General features: G+C 68.2%; 10 protein-coding genes and 1 non-coding gene across 11 annotated transcripts; 7 read left to right on the plus strand and 4 right to left on the minus strand.

The window, feature by feature from the left end:
* Positions 1-292: 292 nt before the first annotated feature.
* RHOBADRAFT_41028 (uncharacterized protein) lies at positions 293-1,496 on the plus strand (the record flags this gene model as incomplete). Its single annotated transcript, XM_018413813.1, has 3 exons — positions 293-517; positions 586-1,053; positions 1,266-1,496. 3 exons carry the CDS (start codon positions 293-295, stop codon positions 1,494-1,496), a joined length of 924 nt encoding a protein of 307 aa, XP_018274531.1.
* A 273-nt stretch (positions 1,497-1,769) lies between these two features.
* Positions 1,770-4,264, minus strand: RHOBADRAFT_50944 (uncharacterized protein; the record flags this gene model as incomplete). The annotated part of the gene is made up of 8 exons (XM_018415569.1): positions 1,770-2,027; positions 2,108-2,329; positions 2,397-2,592; positions 2,663-2,799; positions 2,862-2,973; positions 3,042-3,207; positions 3,270-4,115; positions 4,184-4,264. 8 exons carry the CDS (start codon positions 4,262-4,264, stop codon positions 1,895-1,897), a joined length of 1,893 nt encoding a protein of 630 aa, XP_018274532.1. The 3' UTR covers positions 1,770-1,894.
* Positions 4,265-4,606: 342 nt separating this feature from the next.
* On the plus strand, positions 4,607-6,092 carry RHOBADRAFT_33179 (uncharacterized protein; the record flags this gene model as incomplete). The annotated part of the gene is made up of 6 exons (XM_018413087.1): positions 4,607-4,757; positions 4,915-5,034; positions 5,108-5,262; positions 5,399-5,557; positions 5,630-5,706; positions 5,900-6,092. The coding sequence occupies 6 exons, from the start codon at positions 4,607-4,609 to the stop codon at positions 6,090-6,092; spliced, it is 855 nt and encodes a 284-aa protein (XP_018274533.1).
* A 73-nt stretch (positions 6,093-6,165) lies between these two features.
* On the minus strand, positions 6,166-6,732 carry RHOBADRAFT_50946 (uncharacterized protein; the record flags this gene model as incomplete). Its single annotated transcript, XM_018415570.1, has 3 exons — positions 6,166-6,337; positions 6,413-6,577; positions 6,666-6,732. Coding segments are annotated over 3 exons (367 nt in total), but the record flags the coding sequence as incomplete, so codon positions are not given.
* Positions 6,733-6,969: 237 nt separating this feature from the next.
* Positions 6,970-8,882, plus strand: RHOBADRAFT_50947 (uncharacterized protein; the record flags this gene model as incomplete). The annotated part of the gene is made up of 2 exons (XM_018415571.1): positions 6,970-7,463; positions 7,543-8,882. 2 exons carry the CDS (start codon positions 6,970-6,972, stop codon positions 8,732-8,734), a joined length of 1,686 nt encoding a protein of 561 aa, XP_018274535.1. The 3' UTR covers positions 8,735-8,882.
* A 42-nt stretch (positions 8,883-8,924) lies between these two features.
* On the minus strand, positions 8,925-13,817 carry RHOBADRAFT_33184 (uncharacterized protein; the record flags this gene model as incomplete). Its single annotated transcript, XM_018413088.1, has 11 exons — positions 8,925-9,207; positions 9,291-9,482; positions 9,644-9,739; positions 9,810-9,976; positions 10,094-12,050; positions 12,138-12,209; positions 12,321-12,935; positions 13,113-13,148; positions 13,209-13,224; positions 13,316-13,491; positions 13,692-13,817. 11 exons carry the CDS (start codon positions 13,815-13,817, stop codon positions 9,097-9,099), a joined length of 3,564 nt encoding a protein of 1,187 aa, XP_018274536.1. The 3' UTR covers positions 8,925-9,096.
* A 1,697-nt stretch (positions 13,818-15,514) lies between these two features.
* RHOBADRAFT_33185 (uncharacterized protein) lies at positions 15,515-18,419 on the plus strand. Its single transcript, XM_018413089.1, has 9 exons — positions 15,515-15,789; positions 15,906-16,128; positions 16,208-16,226; positions 16,321-16,447; positions 16,532-16,814; positions 17,466-17,517; positions 17,719-17,898; positions 17,950-18,069; positions 18,157-18,419. The coding sequence occupies exons 1-9, from the start codon at positions 15,555-15,557 to the stop codon at positions 18,310-18,312; spliced, it is 1,395 nt and encodes a 464-aa protein (XP_018274537.1). The 5' UTR covers positions 15,515-15,554; the 3' UTR covers positions 18,313-18,419.
* Positions 18,420-18,658: 239 nt separating this feature from the next.
* RHOBADRAFT_t3 lies at positions 18,659-18,741 on the plus strand. The gene has a single exon. It is a non-coding gene; the product is annotated as a tRNA-Gly (tRNA).
* A 196-nt stretch (positions 18,742-18,937) lies between these two features.
* RHOBADRAFT_50950 (uncharacterized protein) lies at positions 18,938-20,851 on the plus strand (the record flags this gene model as incomplete). The annotated part of the gene is made up of 8 exons (XM_018415572.1): positions 18,938-19,154; positions 19,290-19,558; positions 19,629-19,834; positions 19,902-19,924; positions 19,994-20,071; positions 20,136-20,209; positions 20,293-20,441; positions 20,519-20,851. The coding sequence occupies 8 exons, from the start codon at positions 18,938-18,940 to the stop codon at positions 20,625-20,627; spliced, it is 1,125 nt and encodes a 374-aa protein (XP_018274538.1). The 3' UTR covers positions 20,628-20,851.
* Positions 20,852-20,856: 5 nt separating this feature from the next.
* RHOBADRAFT_31143 (uncharacterized protein) lies at positions 20,857-21,928 on the minus strand (the record flags this gene model as incomplete). Its single annotated transcript, XM_018412945.1, has 3 exons — positions 20,857-21,069; positions 21,149-21,621; positions 21,895-21,928. 3 exons carry the CDS (start codon positions 21,926-21,928, stop codon positions 20,857-20,859), a joined length of 720 nt encoding a protein of 239 aa, XP_018274539.1.
* Positions 21,929-22,072: 144 nt separating this feature from the next.
* RHOBADRAFT_50952 (uncharacterized protein) lies at positions 22,073-23,375 on the plus strand (the record flags this gene model as incomplete). Its single annotated transcript, XM_018415573.1, has 3 exons — positions 22,073-22,724; positions 22,790-23,148; positions 23,240-23,375. 3 exons carry the CDS (start codon positions 22,073-22,075, stop codon positions 23,333-23,335), a joined length of 1,107 nt encoding a protein of 368 aa, XP_018274540.1. The 3' UTR covers positions 23,336-23,375.
* Positions 23,376-24,297: the final 922 nt, after the last annotated feature.

A 24,297-nucleotide genomic window follows, 5' to 3' on the forward strand; every position in this document is an offset into this window, starting at 1 on the left:
CCGGTCGCACAGCTCGCCCCGACGCGTGCCACCTCCGGCGCCTCCTCCTCGGCCTCACGTCCGCTCGACTCGCAGCGGCAGCGGTCCGCTCGACGTAAGCCCCGCCCGGCTGCTATCCACGCACTCTCCGCTCGCTGCGGGACAGCGTCCGTATCTCGAGCGGCTCCTGTCCTCCTCAGGCCGGGCCGGCGAGGTTTGCGCCCGCCTCTCGCAATCGCCGCTCCCCTCCGCTTCCTGCTCTTGCTCGCCGTGCACCTGCGCACGTCGCACTGCCGCCTTCGACGCGCCGAGCATGTCTGCCGAAGCCGCTGGACCGCCGCCTGTCTCTGCGCCTCCTCGCCGTGGGTCGCGTCCGCCGCCTGCGGCCGGCTCGCCCGGCTTTCGCTTCCCAGCCCCGCATCCCTACAACGCCAGCGCATCGCCGACGTCGCTAAGCAGCATCCCTGCCGATCTGGCGCACCGAGCGCCGTACCAGGCGTCGTCGTCGCAGGAAGCCCTCCTCGAGAAACCGGTCGAGGTGCGCCGACTTCCCTCGCACCCTCGCCCTCTCCCAGAACGCCGCTCACCCTTCTATGTGCACAACAGCGCCCCGCAAGACGACCCGACATGCCCAAGAACCCGCTCGACGCGGTCTCGACCTCGCCAACGCCGCCTCGCCCAGCTCGACCACCCGCCAGCCTGTTCAGCCACGACGGCCGCGACGGGCAGGGCCGCCGCGCCAGCAGGTCCATCGAGCATCCATCGAGCTCTGCCTCCCTCGACGCCTCTCGAGTAGCACGTCGAGCGCCCGCTCCGCTCGCCGAGTCGGCCGCACTCGCCGCGACTTTCCCCTCGGCCCCATCGTCGCACGAGGCCGTCGAGCTGCACGAGCTCGTCGACATCGCCGTCGACAAGAAGCGTCTCGGCGAGCAGGCGCTGCCCGTCCTCGCCATCGACGCGCCGCCGCGCTCCCCGGCCCGCAGTCGAGCGAGCGTGAGCGTCGCCGGCTCGACTCGGCGGCGCAGGACGGTCAAGAAGCGGGTTATCGTCGTCGTCATCACGCTCGTCGTCGCTGTGGCGATCGCAGTGGGCGTCGCCGTCGCCGTCTGGAGGAATCGGGCGGCGCAGGAGCGAGGTGAGGAGGAGGAGCGGGCGGGCACAGCGACGAGCGCGGCCGCAGGAGACTCGGCGTCGCCCTCGTCTGCCTCGACGAGTACGGCGATGCTATCGGACGCGGCAGTCAGGACGCGGGTCGACTCGTCCTTTCCCGCCGTCCTCGCGACCAGGGGCTCGAGCGCGGCGTCGCCACCGGCCTCCTCAAGCAGGACCACCGGCGCCATCGCCGCCGACTCGACTTCTCGACGCACCCGAATCGCTACTCGGGTTTGCCCACCGCCCGCCTCGAGTACCGCCGCCCCGTCGACCGCCTCCTCGCTGTCGGACGCCCGCTCGACCCCTCGCCGTCGAGCGTCGTCGGCCGTGAGCGCCGTCAAGACGCGGGCTCTCGCGTCGAGTGACGCAGCCTCGAGGCTGGTACGACGGTGGACGGCCGAGGCGAGGAGCACGGCGGCGGTGGACGAGGCGTGGAGCGGGTCCGAGCGGGCCGCGGCAACATCGGCGAGCGCAGCTTGAGCGGTTCGGCTCGTCGAGCGGCGCTCGATTCTCTGCGTCTTCGTAGCTTCAAAAGACGACTTAGAGCCTGCAACGACGAGCCTGGTCCGAGAGCGTTCCCTTCCTTCGATCCCGCTCGCGCTCTGAAGGCTTTCTCTCTCGCTCGAGCACCCTCGGGTCCAGCACAGTCGCTATACATTGCCAACGAGAGACTATACATGCACAGATAGACGACGAGAGGATGCGGCACGACAAGGGGAGGTGATAGGAAAGAGAGCGAGAAAGGGTCGGAAGGAAGGTCGGTCTAGAGCTTGGCGCGCGGCTTCTCCTCGTAAACCTGCACCTCGTGGCCCTTGCAGTCCTTGAGCATGCGCCGGAGAATCTTGCCCGCAGGAGATTTGGGCACGGCCTCGACGAGGACGAACCCGCCGCGGATCCTGCACGGGCGACGAGGAGAGGTCAGGTTCTCGCTCGCGCTCGAGGGAGAGAGAGAGAGAGGAGAGAGCGTGCGACGCACCACTTGTACGGCGAGTGCTTGCCCTCGATGTGCTGCCGCAACGCGTGCGCAAAGTCGTGCGCCTTTTTGCCGCCCTTGAGCACCTCCTTGTCGAACGGCATGATGTAGGCGCGAGGGTACTCGGTCGCGTGGTCGTCGTGGTACACGGACGTGACGCCGGCGTCCTGCACGAGCGGCGAGGCGCACAGCGAGTCCTCGAGCTCGGCGGGCGAGACCTGGAACCTGTCGGGGTCCGAGCGGGAGGTCAGGGCGGGCTCGACGACGAGGAAAGAGCGGGACGAGGACGCACCCCTTGACTTTGATGAGCTCCTTGAGGCGGTCGGTGATGTACAGGTTGCCCTGGGTGTCGAACTTGCCGACGTCGCCCGTGCAGAACCACATGTCGGGCGTGAAGGCCTCGGCCGTCGCCGACGGGTTGTTGAGGTACGAGATGGCGCACGACACGCCGCGAATCAGGATCTCGCCCTCCTCGCCAACGGTGACGGCTGTGATAGGGAGAAGGTCAGGTGAGCTCGGGGAGGCGAGGCAGAAAGAGAGAGAGAGCGTTGGACGCACGTTTCCCAGTCTCGGTCGAGCGGATCATGATCTCGGTGCCCGGGTACGCCGGCCCACAGCTGCCGAGCTGCTTCTTGAGGTCGTCCCACGTCATGCTCTGCTGCTGCGTCGCGCCGCCCGTCTCGCTCAGGCCGTAACTGCAACGCGAGCGGCTGAGTCAGTCTCGCTCGAACCGAGAGGAAGGGAGAGGCGGACGCACCCGATCTTGATGAGGATGCCGAGGCGCCTGTACACCTCCTCGATGATGCTCGTGCCGAGAGGCGCGCCGCCAGAGGTGCATCCTCGGACGGACGAGAGGTCGAAGCCGTTGACTGCGCGCTCGACCAAGGGGTCAGTGCTCGGGCCCGTCGGCGGGGAGAGGAGAAGAGAGGGGGCGCACCGAGAGGGCTCTTGGCGAGGAGGACGGCGATGGGTGGCGAGAAGTGAAGGTGCGTCGCTCGGCACTCTTGCGCCATCGTCAGGTACGACACCGGGTCGAACTTGCCCATCGTCGTCACGGTCGCACCGAGCGCGACGCCCGCCATGAGGACGTTGGCCCAGCCGAACTGCGGGAAGAGAGAGCGTCAGGACGTCGTCGAGCAGGCGAGAGAGAGAGAGAGGGGCGCACGATGTGGTAGAACGGGGGAAGGCCGACAAGTCGCTCGTCCTCGCCGAGCGTCGACGCGTGCCAGACGCCGATGAGGGCCGAGCCGATGGCCCTGTGCGTCAAGATGACGCCCTTGCTCTTGCCTGACGTGCCCGAGGACCAGAAGATCATGGCGGCGCGCAGGGCGTCCTCGCTCCCGGTGTACCGCGGCGGCGAGAACGGCTTGGGCGTGGCGGGGAGGAGGACCTTCCAGTCGTGGACGGTCCAGCCGCCCACGTTGCGCTCGAGAGGTGCGAGCGACGCCGCCGACGCGCCGTAGTCGTCGCCGTCGAGGTTGACGAGGAAGACGTTGCCGCGGGTCGCGTAGCTGAGCTTGGCCTGGAGGTCGGGCGCGAGGAGCTTGAACGCGGCCTGGAACGTGGCGACGCCTGCTGCGGTCGTGACGAGCGCGGCGGGCTCGGACAGGGTGAGGATGTGGGCGAGTTCGGGCGGGGTGAGGACCGGGTTGGCGGCCGTGAGGGTGAGGCCCGACGCGAGGACGCCGTACGCGAGGGTGACAAAGGGCAGGCAGTTGGGGAGGTGCAGGAGGATGGTCGGCGACACGATGGCGCCGCGGTTGACGCGCGGGTTCGAGGACGAGGCGGGCGCGGGCTGGAGGGCGAGGTGGCCGTCGGTGAGGGACGAGGCGACCGTGAGGGCGTCGCGGTACAGGCGGCCGTAGCTGAGGGTTGCGCCCGTCTTGCCGTCGCGGAAGATGGGCTTCTCGGGGTGGATGGGGCCGAGGGTGTGCGACTGGAGCTCCTTCGAGGTGGCCTCCCAGGTCGGCGTGCCCTTGCGGAACGGCTGCGAGAACAGGAACTCGAACGCCTGCGGGGGGACGCACCGGTCAGCTCCATCACCCTGCGCGTCCAGCAGAGAGAGAGAGGGAGGCGCACCGTGTTGGACGAGTGAGGGACGGGCGAGATGTCGGACGAGAGCGACTCGAAGCGGACGGCGGACGTCTCGAGGCTGGCCATGGCTGGGGCGGGTGCAGGTGCGTGCAGCAGGTGCAGGCTAGAGCTGGATCGACGACAGAGGCTCAGCGCGAGGTGCGCCGCTGTGAGCAGGCTGGGAGAACTCCGGGCCGACTCTCGGCAGAGGAATCCCGGTGCGAGCAGCCGGATCGCTCTCGCCTCGAGCCGCGGTTCAGTGGACCGAACAGGGTTACGGCTCGATCTGGTCAAGCTGGTCAAGCCTTCGAGGCAGCAGCCGGCGCCCACAGACGACGAGAGCGAGTGAGGCGGTGCAAGCTCTCTGTGGTCGCCGACTTGAACCTCATCAGCTCGTCGCTCCCTGCATCCACCTCGCCGCTCTGAGCCATGCGCGCACCGCTGCTGCACTTCGACCAGCTCGAGCCCTGGCAGCGCGACAACCCTTGCATCCGCACCGGCTACCGTCCTCTCTCTCGCTCCGTCTCAGGTGCTCTCCGCACCGTCGCCGCCTGGCACAACGAGTCGATCAACATTGTGCGTCCCTGCCTCTCCCCTCGCCTCCCACGAGCGACAAAGCTGACAGCGAGCGCGCACACAGTGGACCCACCTCGGTGGTGCCGCCGTCGCAGTCGGCACGGCGACCTACCTCCTCCTCGACTTGTCCCCCGCCGACTCGCTCCCACACACCCGCAAAGGCTGGCTCGCACCGTTCGCCGGCATCCCCTACCCGTTCCCGAACGCGGCTCAGCCGAGCGTGACCAGGGCAGACGCCGTCGGCTTCGCAGCCTTCCTCGTTTCGGCCACCTTGTGCCTTGGTGCGTCCCCTCTCTCTCTCCCCTTGTCGCACAAAGACACGAACAGCTCACTCACCCTCCACCCGCTCGACAGGCTTCTCGGGCCTCTTTCACACGATGCTGTGCCACTCGGAGGCGGTCGCCGTGCGCTGGAACCGCCTCGACTACCTCGGCATCGTCGTCCTCATCTCGGGCACGTTCGTTCCCGCCGTGCACTACGGCTTCTTCTGTACGTCCTCGACTTTCTCGGTCTGCGGCGCGCGAGGTGCCGGGTCGTCCTCCACTCACGCTCGCCCTCGAACAGGCGACGCGCACCTTCGAAATCGCTACATCGCCCTCATCTACACGATCGCCGCCGGTGCGCACCTCTTCCCCCGTGTGACAGACGACGAGAGAGACTGAAATTGCCTCTGCAGCGACCGCCGCCGCCGTCGTCTCGCCTCACGCCCGGACCCCCGAGTTTCGCCGGTTCCGCACCTTCCTGTTCATCGCCATGGGCCTCTCGGCCGTCTTCCCTGTCGGCCATGCCGTCCTCCGATACGGCGTGCGTCCCCTGTCTCCCTTTCTTCAGGTGCGACAGTCGAGGGAACAGTATTGACGACGTTCGACCGTGCAGCTCGAGGGCGCGTCAAGAGGGATCTCGCTCTTCTGGCTCGCGCTCGGCGGCGCGCTCTACATCGTCGGCGCCCTTCTGTGAGTCACAGTGACCGTCCCTCTCTTCCTCGTGCCGCTCGAGCCTGCGTCGGCCCTCTTGGCGTGCGCGGCCAGTCGAGGTTCGAGCGCAGGCTGGGCGACGTCTCCTCAAGAGGCACCTCGTCCTCTCCATGGCCGACGCCGCTAGATCCACCACTGACACTCCTTATGTCCCTCTCTCTCGTCGGCGCAGCTACGCCGAGCGCTGCCCCGAGCGCCTCTCGCCCGGTCGTTTCGACTTTGTCGGCGGCTCGCACCAGATCTTCCACGTCCTCATCCTCCTCGCCGCCCTGAGCCACTGGACCGCCATCGCCGAGGCGCACCGGTTCTGGCACGGCGAGATGCAGGGGCAGTGTCCGGCTTGGGCGCGGCCGCAGGATCTGTAGACCTCGAGGCGGGCTCGTTCCGCTCTCTCTCTCTCTCTCTCTCTCTCTCTCTCTCGATCGGTGTCCGCCGGCTAGACGTAGAGTGTACTGAAACGAACTTGTTGCATTCTTCAAGTATTGCGAAGGGGCACTGACAGACAGGGAGGGCGAGAGAGAGAGCGCGCGGGGGAAGAGAGAGACCTCGAGTACAGGGCCGGAAAGCGGAACGTCCTCCTCCTCGTTGACCTGGGCGAGTGGGGCGAGTCCTGCAGGGGAGCGAGAGGGTCAGCTTGGTGTGCCTCGTGCGTAGAGAGAGGTCGCCGAGGAGGAGCTAGGCTCACGCGCTCACGCGACGCTCCCCTACTTTGGCGATTCTCGGGACCCAGGGCGCTCAGATGCCGCCGCCAGAGCGCTCGACGATGACCGACAGCGGGCCGCCGTTGCGAGAGAGGGCGCGCTGGTACGCGAGGCGGGCGTAGACGCCGCCGACGAACGAGAAGGTGGCGCTGGAAGGTGGGCGAGGCGCGTGCGGGGACGGCGAGGGTCAGCTGGACTGCGCCGCGAGGCTCGAGAGGGTGGACGTGGGGGACGTACAAGGCGGCGAGGCGAGGGTGGGCGAGCATGGTGTGAAGGTGGAGCGCGGTGCGAGGTGGAGAGTGTGCGAGGGAGTGGTGGAAGGGAGGAAGAGAGAGGGAAGGAGGGAGAGGGCGCTGGACGGGGGGGAGCCCCGCACCGAGAGGTGGGGAGACGCTGAATAGTAGCTCGCAGTAAGCGTGCGAATAGGAAAGTCAAGGAATGCGACAGTGCCATCGTCCGACTCGGCTCTTCCTCGCCCTCTCGCTCCCTTCCGACCCCATCTCTCGCCCTCCAGCGCACGGCGCCGACCTCGCCCGGCTGCATGGACCCACTCTCGGCCACGTCCAAGGCCGCCGGCTGGAGCCTCCCCGAGTTCAGCCTCGAGGCCCGCCGACCCCGAACCTCTGCAACCACTCCAGCCCTGTGGTCCGGCCCTCGCCCCGTCCCGACCCTGTACCGCCCGCCCGACGAGGAGAAAGGCCGCGCCTTCCGCTCCAGGACCGAGTCGGCCTCGTCATCGACCCTGTTTGGCCCACCCGACCCCGACCACAACAAGCTCGACCCGGTCGTTCAACCTCTCGCCGACGCCCTCGGCGCCGCCCTGTTCTCCAACGACGCAGACGACGACGACCTCCTCGACCAGTTCCTCTCCGACCGAGGCGCCGCGCGCGACCAGGACGACTCGGGCTTTGTCGAGCAGGAGCCGCCGAGCTGGTCTCCGAGGTTCGTCCCGGCGCCCGTCCTCTCGTCGAGCAACGCGTGGACCGTCGCCATCGGCAAAGCCGTCGAGAACGCCGACGGCAACATCCAGCTCAGGTGCGCACCTCGTTCCCTCTCAAGCGCAGGCCGTCCCTCGAGCCCGGAGAGAGCTCACTCGCCTTCCCTCGTCCCGCAGCGGCCAGAAGCTCCGCGATGTGCCCAACGCCGTGTGGGAGCTGTCGACCCTGCGCTCCTTTACGCCCTCGAGCCCGTCGTCCCGGTCCTTCGCCCGCACCCAGTCGGTCCCGGCCTCCAAGCTCCCCTCGTCGCCCGCCCGCCGCATCTTTGGCCGCACGGCGACCGTCGCGTTCGGCTCGCCCGGCGGTTCGGCGTCACTCGCCGCCGCAGGCGCCGTGCCCGTCGTCCTCATGCTCTCGGGCAACGAGCTGACGGCGGGCGCCCTGTCGAACGCCCTGTGGTCGATCCCCAACCTCCAGGTCCTGTCGCTCCGCAACAACCTCCTCGACACGCTCCCCGAGGGCGTCGGGCGCCTCGCCGGCCTGCGCGAGCTTTCCCTCGCCGGCAACCAGCTCCAGTTCCTCCCCGCCGAGATCCTCGAGCTCGACAACCTCACAAACCTCACCCTCCACCCCAATCCATGGCTGCGCCCGCCGCCGGCACCGCCCGTCGCCCCGAGCACACACAGCGACGGCAAGGCGCCGAGTGCCGCACGAGCACGCCGGCGCAAGCGCGTCCTCGGCCCGCTCGTGACGCACTGCGTCGTGCCGTCCCTCGTCGAGACGTGCACGCGCATCCTCCTGTCCGACGCGACGCCGTCCCCGGCCCCGCCTATCTCGCTCTCGGCCTCGACCTCGTCGTCGTCGACCGCCGTGCGCCACATCCAGAACGTGCGCGGCGGCGTCGAGTTTGTCCGCGCCTTCCTCGACCAGCGCAACCTGTTCGCGCCGTTCCACTCGACCTTCTACCCGCCCTCGTCCCTCGCCGCCAGCTCCTCGTCCTCCTCCTCGTCCCTCTCTCCCGCCACCTCGTTCTTCCCTCGCTCCCGCCAATCGTCCGGCGCCGCCGCCGCGCCGCCGACGACGCAGCCGTTCGACCCGGCGTCGCACCAGTGCCGCTCTCCCGCGCACCCGCACGACGCGCGCGTATTTTTCCGCCCCGCCGTCGAGCGGCTCGAGTGGGTGTCCGAGGCGCGCCTGAGAGGCCGGGCGGCGGCCGTGCAGGGCGAGGGGGACGACGGCGAGGGGGAGGTGAGGGACGTGCCCGTGCGGTGGCGAGGCTGCGGGGCGAGGTGCCTCGACTGGCTCGAGCTCGACGAGGAGGACGACGTCTGCGAGGAGCGCGGCGAGCGGCAGGAGGAGCTTGCGTGAAGGAGCCAGGGCTTTTCCCTCATTTCGACTTTCTTCCTCTCCCCCGACCCTCCCTCTCGAGGCTCTACTCTGCGCAGCCAGCCCTGCAGCCTGTCGAGCACTCGACTCGACCGTGGCGCGGCAATGACTAGACGCGCTTTCCTCTCTCTTCTCGCTCTCGGGTCGACTCGTCGCTCAAGGAGAGAAAGAGAGAAAGAGGCACTGCGAGGTTTCGATTTCGAGGGACGGTGGAGAGGCGCAGACGAACTGAACGGAAGAGAGAAGGACGCGCAAGAGAGGGACGAGGTGAAGCTTCTAGACAGGCGAGCGGTATCGGGGAGAGAAGGGGAAAGGGGTCGCGAGGAGGGGTCCGAGAGCGATGCTCAGGCGTGCACGATCTCGACGACGAGGTCGCCCTGCGACAGCGAGTCGCCGGCCTGCACCGTGATGCGCTTAACCTTGCCCGAGACGGGCGCCGAGACGTTGGTCTCCATCTGCGAGAGGCGCGAGACGGAGAGAGTCAGTTCTCGAGACTTGACGAGCGCGCGAACGCCAAGGAGAGAAAGGCGAGACGCACCTTCATGGCCGACATGGTGGCGAGCGGGTCGCCGGCCTTGACGGTGCTGCCCTCCTTGACGAGGACCTCGACGACGACGCCGGCCATGGGCGAGCCGACCGAGCCGGGCTCCTTCGACGCGCGCTCGCGACGAACCTGGTCGATGGCGGCCGACTTGTCCTCAATCTGGACGAGACGAGCCTCGCCGTTGAGCTGTGAAAGGTCACGAGATGAAAGGGAGAGGACGAGGGCGAGGAGAGGGGAGGACGAGGGACGAGGACCGTGCGCGCAAGGAGGAGGAGCGAGTCAGTCATCCGGCCGCGAATCCTGCACCGTCGAGAGGCTAGAGAGAGAGAGAGGGAGAGTGGGCGCACCTCGAAGAGGACCTCGCGCATGCCCGTGACGGCGTTGACCGGCGACACGGCGACGAGCTTGATGAGGAGCGTCTTGCCCTGGTCGATCGGGACGGCCTGCGGGAGCGACGTCGACGAGTCAGGGTTGACGTGCGCGTGACCGGGAGAGGAGAGAGGTGGGACGCACAATCTCCTCTCCAACGGGCGGCTTCGCGAGGAAGTAGCGGGTCGGGAGGGTCGACAGGTCGCCGTACTTGAGCGTGAACTCCTTGAACTCCTCGAACACCTTGGGGTACATGCTGTAGCTCGCCACGTCGCACGAGGTGATCGAGCTGCCGAACTTCTCGACGAGTTCTGCGGGCGAGGAGGAGGGGCAAAAGGGGCGTTAGGAGGCGGTTTTTGGGAAGGTTCGACGGCACGACGACGGTGACGACGGCGACGGCTGAGACGACGAGAGGGAGTGGGACGCACGCTCGCGGACCTCGGCAAAGGGGTACGGCTCCATGCCGGCGCCCGGGCGACCGTCGATGCGCTGCTTGTCGCGGATGATCTTGGACCGCAGCGGCTCGGGGAAGCCGCCGACGGGCTGGCCGAGGAAGCCCTGGAAGAACTCGACGACCGACGACGGGAAGTCGAGCTCGCCCGCACGCTCGATGACCTCGTCCTTGGTGAGCTTGTTGGCGACGATGAACTGGGCAAAATCGCCGACGACCTTGGACGACGGCGTCACCTTGACGATGTCGCCGCACAGCTGGTTGGCCTCGATGTAGGCCTTGACGACGGCCTTCCACTGGCCCGAGAGGCCGAGCTGCTGCGACTGGAACATGAGGTTCGTGTACTGGCCGCCGGGCATCTCGTGCTCGAACACGCCCGAGTCGGACGAGCGGACGTTGGCCTCGAAGCACTGGTACAGGTGGCGCACGTTGGACCAGTACAGGTTGAGCGCCTGGATGTTGGCGTACGAGATGCCCGTCCCGAGCTTGGTCTGCTCGAGGGCCGAGCACACGGCGCCCATGGACGGCTGCGAGGTCATGCCCGACATGCTGTCGATCGCGACGTCGACGACGTCGGCGCCCGCGGCGGCGCACGCGAGCATCGACGAGACCGAGATGCCGGCCGTGTCGTGCGAGTGGACGTGGATCGGCATGTCGGGGAACTTCTTGCGGAGCGCGCCGACGAGGAGGGTCGCCGCCTCGGGCTTGAGGAGGCCGGCCATGTCCTTGATGGCGAGCACGTGGATGCCGCAGTCGACGAGCTGCTGCGCAAACTCGAGGTAGTACTCGAGCGTGTACTTGCCGTGGCCCTTGGGGTTGGCGACGTCGCCCGTGTAGCAGATGGCGGCCTCGATGACGCCGCCGGCCTTCTTGGCCGCATCGATGCCGAGGCGCATGTTCTCGATGTAGTTGAGCGAGTCGAACACGCGGAAGATGTCGAGGCCGTTCTCGACCGCCTTCTTCGAGAACTCGTAGATGGCGTTGTCCGGGTACGACGTGTAGCCGACGGCGTTGGCGCCGCGCACGAGCGCCTGGAACGGGATGTTGGGCACGAGCTTGCGCAGGGTGCGCAGGCGCTCCCACGGGTCCTCGTACAGGAAGCGCATCGCGACGTCGAACGTGGCGCCGCCCCAGCACTCGAGCGCGTACGCGTTCTGGAGCGCGTGCGACGTCTCGCGCGCAATGTTGGCCATGTCGATCGTGCGCAGACGGGTCGCGAGGAGCGACTGGTGGGCGTCGCGCCACGTCGTGTCCATGATGAGGACGCCCGGGTAGTCGCGCACGGCCTTGGCGAACGCCTCGGGGCCCTTCTCGACGATGATGTTGCGCCAGCCCGTCTCGCACGGCTTGGACGTGTCGAGCGGCTTGGTCTCGTCCTTGGGGTCGACGAACGACGGGATCGGGATCTCCTCGCGCAGGCCGGGCTCGCCCTGCTGGCCCTTGATCGACGAGCCGTTGACGGCGAGGTCGCCGAGGTACGACAGGAGCTTCTGGGCGCGGTTCTGCGACGTGACGAGGTTGAAGAGCTCGGGCGTGTCGTCGATGAAAGTCGTCCAGGTGCGGCCCTCGACGAACGCCGGGTGCGACAGGACGCGGAACAGGAACGGGATGTTGGTGCGCACGCCGCGGATGCGGAACTCGACGAGGGCGCGCAGCATCTTGCGGCGCGCGATCTCGAACGTGGCACCACGGGTCGTGCACTTGACGAGGAGCGAGTCGTAGTGCGGCGTGATCTGGGCGCCGGCGAAGCCCGACGACGCGTCGAGGCGGACGCCGTTGCCGCCGGCTGAGCGGTACACCTCGATCTTGCCCGTGTCGGGCTGGAAGCCCCTCGCCGGGTCCTCGGTCGTGATGCGGCACTGGATGGCGTAGCCACGCTTGGTGATCGAGTCCTGCGTGAGGCCAAGCTCGGGGAGCGACGCGCCGGCGGCAATCTGTGCGGCAGGAAGGAGAGCGTGAGTGTCTGCTCCCGAGTCGAGGATGCGAGGCGGCAGGAAGGGAGGAAGAGAGCGAGGACGAACCTGGATCTGGGCGGCGATGATGTCGATGCCCGTAATCTCCTCGGTGACGGTGTGCTCGACCTGGATGCGGGGCTGCAGGTTGTCGAGCGAGTCAGTACGAGTGATTCAAAGAAGGACGAGGGGGCGAGGGGGCAAGGGAGAGACAGAGGGAGAGAGAGAGAGAGAAAAGGGGTTCGAGCGCACGTTGATCTCGATGAAGTAGTACCCGCGCGAGTCGACGAGGAACTCGCACGTGCCGGCGTTGCGGTAGCCGACCTCCTTGGCGATCTTGACGGCGCTCGACAGGAGCTGCTGGCGCATCTCCTCGGGGAAGCTCGGGGCCGGGCCCAGCTCGACGACCTTCTGGTGGCGGCGCTGGACCGAGCAGTCGCGCTCAAACAGGTGGACGACGTTGCCCTGCGAGTCGCCGAGGAGCTGCGCCTCGATGTGCTTGGGCTTGTCGAGGAAGCGCTCGACAAAGACGGTGCCGTCGCCGAACGCGGCCTTGGCCTCGCTCACGGCCGACTTGAACGCGCCCTCGAACGACTCCTGGTCGCGCACGACGCGCATGCCGCGTCCTCCACCGCCCATGGCGGCCTTGATGATGACGGGGAAGCCGTGCTCCTTGACGAACGCGTCGGCCTCCTCGAACTTCTCGATGGCGCCGGGCGTGCCGGGCACGACGGGGACCTGGATCTTCTGGGCGAGCTGGCGCGCCTTGATCTTGTCGCCGAGGCCGTCGATGACCTGCGGCTGCGGGCCGATGAAGATGAGGCCGGCCGCCTCGACCTTCTTGGCGAACTCGGCGTTCTCGGAGAGCTGCGGGCGGCGACAGAGTCAGCAGCTCGTCCTCAACGCTCGCCAGTCGCCTCGACGGCGGCCCTGTCCGTCCTGAGGGGCATCGAGAGGGGAAGGAGAGGGAGAAGAGCGGGCGGAGAGGGAAAGAGGGGGGCGGGAGGGGCAAGGAGGAGGGGATTTCTCGAGAGCAGGACTCACGAAGCCGTAGCCCGGGTGGATCATCGTGACGCCGTGCTGCACGACAGAGAGGGGTCAGACTAAAGAAAGAGGGCGAACTGAGGACGGTGGGGCGACGCACGTCGAGAGCGATCTGCGAGCAGGTCGAGGGTCAGTGTCGTCGTCTCGGCAGCAACGCGGCATCTGGCGGGGCCTCCTCGAGAGACAGTGAAAGGGAGAGACACGCCTTGATGATGTCGTCCTGGGCGAGGTAGGCGGCGACGGGCGTGAGGCCCTTGCCGACCATGTAGGCCTCGTCGGCCTTGTTGCGGTGCGCCGAGTAGCGGTCCTCGTGCGAGTAGATGGCGACCGACGTCATGCCGAGCTCGTGGGCGGTGCGGAACACGCGGATGGCGATTTCCTGCAAGTCGCCGCGGCGGGAGGGAGGGAGAGAGACGGGTCAACTCGATGGTCCTCGTCGGCGGCTTGACCTGCTCGCCGCGCTGCGTGCTCCTCCCTGCCCTCGTCCAGCTGGACCTCAGGCTCTCGACCGTGCGCTCGTCGAGCTCGCGAGGCGGCGGCATCGCTCGGCGGAAAGGCGGACCGGCAACGGCGACTCACACCGCGGTTGGCGACGAGGATCTTCTTGAGGGGCTGGCTGCGGCCGACGCGGCGGAGCGAGTTGATGCTGGGCGTGCCACCGCCACTGGGCGATTGCGGGCGGGACGGCCTGCGGGTTGTCGACATCGAGGGCGAGGCGAGGGGGGCGGAAGGGGGACGGACGAGGAGCGAGGTAAGCCAACGGGGCACGGGGAGCGGGGCTAGGAGAGGAAGAGAGCGGGACGGACATGGGCGTCTTGAGCGAAGTAGGGTCGTCGGCCATGGTGCGAGGGCTTGAGAGGGAAGAGGTCGAGGGAACGAGGGGAGGACGGAGGCGGGCGGCGACCGGGGAGCTGATCGAGGCGGGCTAAGGGTGAGTGGTGGGTGTGGGTGCTGCGAGGGGCGGGTGGCCTGGTGAGCTGGTGTAGAACAGAGTCAAGGCGAGCGGGCTCACCGCGAATCTGCGAGGAGATCAAGCCCAGGACGGCGGAATCGATGCGGTCGAGGTGGGGAAGACGACGACGGACGGCGGCGACGAGCGAGCTGGCTCTCGGCTGTGCTCTGTTGGCGTGGATGCGAGAGGGTGGCCTGGTGCGGTGTGCTTGGTGTACAGCACGCTCGAGCAGCACAGCCGTGGCCGTCGAGATAGCGAACCGCAGGTCGGCCTCGTCCGATAAGTCGGTGACGCTCTCTCCCCTCGCTCTCATTTGATCTCGCCCAGGACCTGCTTCATTATGTACGAGCTGGGCGGGGCGAGATGGCGCAGCAGCAAGTGCCGCGAGCGAGGAGACAGGATAGCCGGCAGGGAACTTCGAGTTTCAAGACTTGCGAGAGCGCTCCCTCTCGCTCTCCTCTCGGCTGCTAAGGCTGGGATCCTCTGCATACTTGGTGCAGTACGAGCACACGAACCAGCGAGAGCACGCTGCTCGCGAGAGAGGGACGCGCCGTCTCGGAGTTGCGAACCGGCGGAAACGCGAGGCTCGCTCTCTTGCGGCTCTCCCCCACTGCCACAGCCTTGCGAGTCCGACCTAGCAGGCTCAGTGCGCGCTCACCAGCTATCGGCACGACCACCACCTGTCGGCTCTAGCCTGCGACGCGACCGCGCCCACCCTCCCGCTCCGCCTCCCGACCACCTCAGCTCCGCCGTCGCCCGCCCGTCCAGCCCGGCGCAGGCGCTCCAGCAGGGCACACGGCAGCATGCTGTCCCCGTCCTCGTCCCGCACCTACGTGCGCGTCGCCTTCCTCGCCTTTGTCGCCATCCTCGCGTCCCTCCTCACGGCGCGCTACAAGCTCGAGGAGACGCCCTACAACCGCCCGTACGGCAACGTCGTCTCGCTCGGCCACCAGGCCAACCAGGTCGCCTTTTCGCGCACCCCTTCCTCGCCCGAGGCCGCCAACGCGGGCCAGGTCGACGCCGCGACGGGCGACGGCGACGACGGCTCGGGCTACGGCGACGCGGACGGCACGTCGTCGTCTTCGTGGGCCGACGCCGACGACGACGACTGGGACGTGTGGGGTGCGGCGGCGTCCAGCACCGCGACCGCGTCGGGCTGGGACCCGCTCGAGGCCAAGACGGCGCCGTTCACCGAGCTCCAGGTCAAGACGTGCGTGCTGTCGCCCGGCCTGTACGACGTGTGCTCGCCGACGTCGACCGCCAAGGAGGACGCGGCGAGGGGCAAGTGGGAGCGCATCGACCGCGACGTGAGCAAGCAGGCCGGCATCTACTACCTCTACGTCTACGCCCGCCGCCTCCTGCCGGGCTCGACGGCCGACGTCATCACCGACCTGCGCCTGCTCGACCACCGTCCCGACGCCGACGAGCTCACCGACGACGGCCTGTGGGTCGAGGTGTCTACCTCGGTCCGCGACGGCGTCTGGCCCCGCATGAAGCCCCTCTTCCTCCACTACAAGCTCTCGCCCCAGGCCGACATCCTCGCCGCGCGCAAGGCCGACGGCAGCAACGGCAGCGCCGGCGACTTCGAGCCCATCACCGAGCTCGACGTCCTGTACGGCTCTAGCGAGGTCCACCCGCTGCCGGGCTTCGTCAAGGTCGAGCCGCCCGTGTCCGGCGGCGAGGACGACACCGAGCGTGTCGGGACCGGTACGGGCAAGGGCAAGCGTGTCGGCGCGAGCTTGGCCTACCGCAAGCAGCAGACGAGTGCGTCGCTGCCACCTCGTCCTCCTCCCTCTCTCTCTCTTTCCTCCTCGCCTGACCCACACCCTCCTCGCGCGCAGCTCTTTCGCCGTCGCCCGTCCTCCGGTTCAACAACTTTGGCAACTTCACGATCCTGCAAGCCGCCGACCTGCACCTGTCGGTCGGGCCGGGCGAGTGCCGCGACCTCGACGAGGTGCGCGCGATCGAGTGTCGGGCCGTCGGCGCCGACGTGTACAGCCTCAAGTGGCTCGAGACGGCGCTCGACATGGTCAAGCCGGACTTGGTCGTCTTCAGCGGTGACCAGTGCGTCCCTCTTTCTCTCGCCGTCGTCGCTCCGTCCTCGTCGCCGCCGTCACTGACCCAGTCTCTCCTCCTCGCGCAGGCTCAACGGGCAGAAGACGGTACGCTCTCGTCTCTCTGCCTCTCCCTGCCTCTCCCTTTCTTCTCACGACACGCTCGAGCGAAACTGACACAGCCTCGCACCCTCTCTCGCAGTCGTGGGACGCCCGCAGCGTCATCCTCAAGTGGGCGCCGCTCTTGTGGAAGCGCAACATCCCGTGGACCGTGGTATTCGGCAATCACGACGAGGAGGAGACCGACCTGAACCACGAGAAGCAGATGGGTGCGTCCCAGTCCTCATCTCGTCCTCGTCCCCCCTTCGACCGACCCGAGCACGGCAGTACTGACTCGCCCTCTCGCCGCGCAGCCCTCATGACCCGTCTTCCGCTCTTTGTCGGCGAGGCCGGTCCGACCAACGTCGCCGGCACGGGCAACTACGTGCGGTCGATCCGCTCGCCCGAGGCCGCTCGCGACGACGCGACCCTGTTCAACCTGTACTTCCTCGACAGCCACGCCAACGCCAAGAAGCTCACGCCCTGGGGCAACCCCGGCTACGACTACCTCAAGGCCGACCAGATCAACTGGTTCCGAGGACGCAGCTCGCAGATGCAGCCGCTCCTGCGCCCGTACACGCCGCCGCGAAAGCTCACGTCGCCCAAGAAGGCCAAGCCCAAGAAGAAGCCGTCCAAGAAGCCGTCGCACAAGAAGCCCAAGAAGAAGCCGTCGGGCAAGAAGCCCAAGCCGCACCGCCCGGCGACGCCGCCGCCCGAGGACGTCGCCGTCGAGTCGGCGCCCGACCCGCTCGCCGAGTACGCCTCGCCCGACATCATCGACGAGCGCTCGGCCTTTGCCGACACCAAGAAGGCCCGCCGCACGCTCGTCCACCTCGAGAAGCGCCAGGACGGCTGGTGGGACCGCCTCACCGGCGGCGGCGTCTCGACCGAGGTCGAGCCCGACGACGGCTCGGGCGTCATCGAGAACCCGGACGACGTCGTCGAGTTTGACGAGACGGACGGCGCGACGACGGCCGAGGACGGCGAGCTGTCGCAGGCGGCGGCGGGCGAGGACGGCTCGGCGACCGACGGCTGGAACTCGGACGCGGCGACGAGCGGCGACGACGCGCCCGTCGACGACTGGACCCGTCCGAGCGGGCAAGGCGACGAGTACGCGGCGCAGGGCGGCGAGGGCGAGGGTTACTCGCAGGCGGCGGGCAGCGAGGGCGATCGCTGGGCGGCGCAGGGCGACCAGGGCGAGGCGGCGCAGGGCGACGACGAGTACTCGTCGCAGCGCGAGCAGGACAGCGGGTACTCGTCGCAGGGCGAGGGCGCGGCGTCGTCGGACGACGAGTATGCCGTCGCCGAGGACGCCTCATCGGCGAGCGACAAGTCGTACGGCGAGGACGGCTCGACCTCGGGCTCGGACGGCACGGCCGAGGACGGCGCGCAGGGCACGAGCAACCCGCTCCTCGAAGCCGAGGAGGAGCTGCTCGAGGACGAGGGCTTCTTCGAGCCGACCGACGTCCCCGTCGGCCCGACGGCGCTCAACCCTCTCGAGGCCAAGCCCAACGCCATGGTCTTCTTCCACATCCCGCTCCGCACGGCGTACGATGCCGACATCGACGTGGCCCCGTCGGGCAAGCGCCTGCGGATCGGCCAACGCCTCGAGGGCGACGGCGCGAGCAAGACCGACTCGCGCTTCTTCGAGCAGGCCATCCTCGCCCAGGGCGAGCTCCCCGTCTCGCGCGACGACGCCGACACGCCCGTCGACGCCTTCTGGGACGGCGAGGCGTCGGCGCCGACGACGGGCCGGCCTGAGGTCAAGGTGCTCGCGCACGGCCACTGCCACATCTCGTCCGACTGCCGCCGCGTCAAGGGCGTCTGGATCTGCTTCGGCGGTGGTGCGACTGTGCGTCTCCCTCTCTCTCTCCTTCTCATTGCCCCCGGCTCGTCGTCGTCGGGCCTCGCACTGACCTGATCCTTCTCCCTCTTGCAGTACTCGGGCTACGGCAACCCGGCGTTTGCCCGCCGCATGCGTGTGTACCAGCTCAGCGACTTTGGCGAGCGCATCGAGACGTACCAGGTCACGGACGAGCGCGAGCGCATCAACTACGCCATGCTCGTGGGCGACGGGTCGGTCGAGGAGCAGTGATTCCCTCTCTCTTGGTCTCGCGGGCTCTTGTCTTTGTGTCTCTTTCATCGGGCCGGGTTGGAGGAGCTTGCTAGAGTGGCCGTGCATCGCATCCCTTTCGTCTGTGTCCCCGTCCCCCGTCCGTCGAGAGCGTGCAGCGAGAGATCCAGCCGCTCGAGCCTCTTTGTCGGAGGACGCACCGGCGCCGAACTACCTGGACGCTCGGGGGCGACGACGTTCGTGACCGTGCAGAGTACGAAAGCGAGCAGGAAGGGTGCAGGGACAGAATGATGGGCTCGTGCGCTACTTGCCTTCCTTTCCCTCTTTGTATGTTGTACACGCAAGTTGAGAAACTCGTCCTAAGCGAGCATTGGTGGTTTAGTGGCAAAATTGGGCATTGCCAGCTTCGACTGAATTGCCTAGCCCCGGGTTCGATTCCCGGCCAATGCATTTTTGTCTCGCTGGAATCTGCTCCTGCGGGCAGCTGCGGTGGTTCTTTTGCTTCTCGACGAGGGCGACAGGAGTACCGGCGTCTCGGCCTGCACGCTTGACCCTCAGGGGCGACCAGCGGTACGAGCGCCTCCTGAACCGGCCGCCGAACGTGCTGTTGCCGAACGGTCTCTGTCTGCCACCCTGCCCCGCCGCCATGCTTCTGTCGCTCGAGGTGCTGCTTACGCTCGCGCTGTGCGCATCAGCCGCCTCGCAGATGCCTCTCGGTCGCCCTCCTCTCCCCCACCTCGGCGACGAGGAGGTGAGCCCGTTTCTCGTCGGCTCACGGCGCCAGCGAGGCGCAAACGGCGAGGAAGGCGACGCGAGCAAGACGAGGACCTTCACGCCCACCAACTACACCGTCGTGCAAGACTGTGCGTCCTCGAGCCGACCTCTCTCCCCTCCCCTTCCTCGGCGAGGGCTCCGGACTGACCGGTCGCTCTCGTCCACCTTCCTCTGCCCGTTCCTACACCCTCTCGACCTTCTGGAACACGACGCGCGAACCGCAGTCTTTGTCCAGTCGCTCCCTGGCTTCAACTCGTCCGGCTTCGACCCCCTCACCTCGTCGTTCGGCCTCATCGACCGCTCGCCCTCACGATGGACCTCCTTCCGGCACGCCGTCGACGAGCTCAACCGCGACGCCGATGAGCACACGGCGTACAAGGTGTTCTACGTCGCGCGGCACGGCGAGGGCGTGCACAATGTCGCCGAGAGGGTGCACGGCTCGAGCGAGTGGAACCGCTACTGGTCGATGCTGAACGGCGACGGCAACTTGACGGTGCGTCTCACTCTCTCTATCTCTCGAAGAGCCTGTGTGCGTCACCCCTGACCCCCTTACTCGCTCGCAGTGGGGACCCGATCCGCTCTTGACGCACGTCGGCGTCTCGCAAGCCGAGCGCAACACGGCGGCATGGGCCAAGGAGGCTCGAGCCGGCGTGCCCTTGCCGCAGAGCCTGTACTCGAGCCCGCTCAGCAGGGCGATGTCGACGCTCGAGATCACGTGGCGCGACTTGCTGTTCTCGAAGATCGCGCCGGTCGTCAAGGAGAGCTTGCGGTGCGTCCCTCTCCCTGCATCTCTCGCTCTGCCGTACAGCCCTGACACGCTCTCGACGATCCTGCAGCGAGGTCACCGGCGTCCATACCTGTGCGTCCCGTCCATTCGTCGCTAGACGCACCCACCCCCCCTGACCTCCCCGTTCTTCCCCTTTTGGAGGCGACAAGCGGCAGACCAAGAGCTACATCCACAAGCACTACCCGTCGTTCATCTTTGAGGTTCCCTTCTCTGAGCACGGTGAGCCCTCGTCGTCCCTGTCTGCCCGTCGAGCGCAACTCACTCGCCGCCTCTCTCGACGCAGACCAGCGATGGAGCCCAGATTGGCGCGAGTCGGACCGCCAGGCGACCTTTCGCCTGCAGCAAGCCCTCAACGACGTGCGTCGAGACCGTTCTCTTGCCTCGTCGAGCGCTCCTCCCCCTCGCGTGACGACCTTCCTGACCCTCCTCGCGCCGAGCAGCTCTTCGCGACCGACACGTCGACCTACATCTCGATCACGGCGCACGGCGGCGCCATCGGCGCCTTTCTGAGGGCGTGCGGGCACCCGAACGCGGCGACGCTCGGCGTGCCCACCGGCAGCATGTTGCCCGTCGTCATCAAGGCGGTCGAGTGCGTCCCCGCCCTCTCTCTCTTTCGCCTCTCGCCCTCTCTCGACGCCCTCCCTAACTCGAGTCACGGTATCGCAGTCACAGGAGCGCACAGAACGAGCTTCTCGCCGGCGGGCAGAGCATCGCTGCGCCGCCGAGACCGACTCGAGTGCCGAGAGGGCCTGAGCGCAGGAGCGTCGAGCTGTGATAGAGCCGGTTCTGCAGACGTAGACTAGAATGTATTGCAGCACGTTCCGACATGACGAGTATGGACAGAGAGGGAGACTAAGGGACGAGAGAGAAGGACAGGAGAAAGAGAACGAGAGTGAGAGAGAAAGGGAGCAGGGCCGACGCTCGATCCCCTCGCCGCCTCGCGCCGCCGCCCTCGAGGCTCGACACGCTCCTCGAGAGCCACGAACGGACCCGACCGAGCCGCCTCACCGCATGCCCGCCGCACCCGCCGCCGCCGCGCCGAGCCCGCCCATCGACCCAAACACCTTGCTCGCGAGGGCGGCGAGGATCTGGGCTTTTTGCGCGCCGTCGAGGTCCTTGAAGACGGCGTACACGGCCTTGCCCTTGGCGTCGCGGATGGCGCCCAGCTTGGACCCAGCAAAGCCGCCGACGGCGGCGCCGGCGAGGTTGCCCGCGATCTGTGGACGAGGGGGAGAGAGGGTCAGCTCTGGGTGGGGAAGGAGGGGAGAGGGAAGATAGAGAGAAAGAGAGACGCACAAAGCCGAGAGTCGCGCCTGCTGCAGCGCCGGACCAGGTCCACAAGGGCAGAGCGCGGTTGACCTCGGGACGGAGCATCTCCTCGAACACGTTGCCGAACACGTGCTCCGGGTCGGGCCTGTCGCCTGCCGCCGAGTCTGCGTCCTCGTCCTCGTACACGTCGTCTTGCGCGCCGCCTGCCGCCGAGGGCCCGCCTGCTCGCCCGGCGCCAAAGTAGTCCCACCAGTTGCCGCTGTCGCCGGCGTCGTCGGTCCAGCGGGACGAGTTGGCGCGGCGCAGCTCGTCGTAGGCCTTGCGGCGCTGGGGCTCGCTCAGGGTGTAGAAGGCGTCGGCGACCGACTGAAACTCGGCCGTGGCGGCCTTGCGGCGCTGGTCGTTGGCGGGGCCGGCGGGGATGCGGTCCGGGTGGCAGCGGAGCGAGGCGCGCTTGTAGGCCGTCTTGATCTGGTCGAACGTGGCGTCCTCGCTGACGGCTGCAGGGGTGAGGGGAGGGTCAGCGGGTGGAATGAGAGAGTGATCGAGGCTGTTTGAAGGTCGGCGAGGTTGGCGCCGGGTGGTCGGGGTGGGTGGTGGGCGCGGTGCAGGACCCTCGCGCGTCGTCGCCCACGTGCATCAAGGTGCTGCAGAGCGGTGTGCGAGGGTCCACGTCGTCGCGGTAAGGTGGGACGAGGCGGTGCAGGCTGCGGGGGAGGTCGAGCTCGCAAGGGGAGGGTGCGAGGGCGGGTGGGCGAGGAAGTGGGACTTGCCGAGGATCTTGTAGTAGTCGGGGAAGGCGGCCATGGTGAGCGAGGCGAGCGTGGGAGGGCAGGAGGAGGGTGGCCGTCATCGGCTCAAGTCGCTCCTCGAGCCTCCCCTCGAGCTTGGCCGCCCTCCGAGCTCTCTCGCGCTCTCATCTCCCTTCGCCCTCAGCTCGCTCCACACACCATGGACGACAAGTACGACGACATCCACCCGACCCCGATAGCCTCGACCTCGCGCCCTCGCTCGACAAAGCCCCAACAGGGCAGCGACGACGACGTGCGCGACCCCGCCGCCTCGGACAACGACCACGACCCGGACGACGACGCGTCCGACGACGACGACGACCCCATCGTCCGCCGCCTCCCCGTCTACTACACCCCGCACTTCCTCGAGTCGCTGTGCCTCCTCCAGTACCCGGACCGCCCTCCTCACCCCGACTCGGCCCACCCTCTCGTCCCGCCCGCACTGCGCCCCGACTGGTCCCGCGACCCGGACCCGACAGCTGGCCGCCTCGCCGCCAAGTACAAGCCCAACACGCAGCACCTCGAGCTCACGTTGCCCATGGAGAAGCACCCGGACCGCTGGAACGAGGACGAAGCGCACAAGTACGCCGCCGGCGTCGTCGAGGACCGCGACCGCCAGCGCGAGCGCGAACTCGAGCAGCAGGGCAAGAAGGCAAAGGGCCGTCGCAGGCGCAAGGACGCCGGCGCCCACGAGGACGAGGACGAGCAGCGGTACCGCGAGGAGAAGGAGAGTCGCCGGCTCGACAAGATGGTCTACGCGAGCACGGGCGTCCCCGAGGTCACGAGCTACCTCGTCGGCGTCGTCAAGAACGGTGCGTCCCTCTTAACCCCCTTCCCGTGCGCGATCCCGCCTGACCTCGAGCTCTCCCCTCTCCAGACGCGCTCCACCTGAACCCGGTCAACCAGACGTTCCAGCTGCGCCCGTCGCTCACCTACCTCGACAACCTGCTCGCGATCGAGCGCCGCAACAAGCGCCTGGCGCAGCAGAACGACGACGACGACGAGTCGGACGTGAGCGACACGGAGCTCAAGAAGGAGGCGGCAAAGGCCGTCCAGGTCCAGGTCAAGCAGCAGCTCGCGCAGCAGGAGCGCAACGGTGGCGCGCCGGGCAGTGCGGGACAGACGGCGGCCATGATGGTCAGGGGAGGCAACGGGCGCGCCGGCGCGAGCCTGTTTGACCCGCTCCGGGCCGAGGAGGCCGAGGAGTGGAAGCCCGTCAAGCACTACCACGCCAACGTGCGTCCCCTTCTCTCTCTCTCTCTCTCTCTCTCTCTCTCTCTCTCACTCCCTTCGACCCCGTCCTGACGCTGCCTGGCACCGCGCGCAGACGAAGGAGGCCGAGGGAGCGTTCAAGCGGTTGCTCGCCGACCCGAGCAAGAAGTTGACGAGCACGACCAAGCCCAAGGAGTACCTCGTCGGCTAGCGACGAGGGCGTTGCAGTACAACTCGCAGAGCACCTCGCCTACGCCGTGTCGAGCGAGCGAGCGAGAGTGACCTTGTGCTCAGACCTTTCCGCTCAGTCCTCCTTCCCCGCTTTCTCGTCCTCCGCTCGGTCTTCCTCCCCCTCGACCTCGTCTCTCGCCCTGGCACCAGCTGCCGCCGCTGCAGCACGAGCGAGCCCATGGCCACGCCCATCGCCGCCCTCTACTCGCGCCCTCGCAGCCCGTACCTCGTCCCGCCGCCGCCCACCTCGTCGCCGCCTCATCCGCCCATCGACTCGAGCTCGGCCGGCCACCTCCCGACGCCGCCCCGGCCAGGCGAGCGGCCCTCGCCCATCAAGCGCGCAACCCTGTCGCTCGACCCGAGGCGGGACGACCCGTTTGCGGCACACTCGCCGGCGCGAGACGACGACGGCGAGGCGGGCGGCGAGGACCTCGGCGGCGAGGAGTGGGCCGTCGACTCGGCGCTCGACACGGCGCGGCAGACGGGACCGCAAGAAGCAGGACCAGCCGAACGCCCGCGCTCACGAGCCGCCGCCGCCGCCGACCAAGCTCCTCCCCTCGACACCTCGGTCCGCCGCCGCAGCTCGACCTCGTCCTTCTTCCGCTCCCTCGTCCGCCGACCCTCGCGCACCACCTCGAGCGCGAGCACTTCCACCACGCCCTCCCCGTCCCCTGCCGCAGCCGCCGCCGCCGCCGCACCGGGCAAAGCGCCCCGCCGCGCGCGCTCGTCGGTCCAGCTCGAGCGCATCTCGGCGCCCCTCGCGGGCAGCGCGCGCGGCGGGAGCCTCCGCGTGAGGGGCACCGTCGAGCTCATCAGCGTCCAGGAGGCGGTCGAGCGGCGCAGGTCGTGGGTCGCGCAGGAGCCGCAGGGCGAGGGCGGCGGCGGCGGCGGGCACGGCGGCGAGGACAGCGCGCAGGTGCACGCGCAGGCGCTGAAGGAGAG

The sequence above is a fragment of the Rhodotorula graminis genome (assembly GCF_001329695.1).
Source record: "Rhodotorula graminis WP1 unplaced genomic scaffold RHOBAscaffold_1, whole genome shotgun sequence".
Taxonomy (NCBI): domain Eukaryota; kingdom Fungi; phylum Basidiomycota; class Microbotryomycetes; order Sporidiobolales; family Sporidiobolaceae; genus Rhodotorula; species Rhodotorula graminis.

Excerpts from the sequence above, each read along its gene's own strand:
- RHOBADRAFT_33185 (XM_018413089.1), top strand. The coding sequence starts at position 15,555 with ATGAAGCCCCTCTTCCTCCACTACAAGCTCTCGCCCCAGGCCGACATC. Across the intron at positions 15,790-15,905 it reads CGGTACGGGCAAGGGCAAGC|CTCTTTCGCCGTCGCCCGTC; the intron begins GTGTCGGCGCGA and ends CCTCGCGCGCAG. Across the intron at positions 18,070-18,156 it reads GCTTCGGCGGTGGTGCGACT|TACTCGGGCTACGGCAACCC; the intron begins GTGCGTCTCCCT and ends TCCCTCTTGCAG.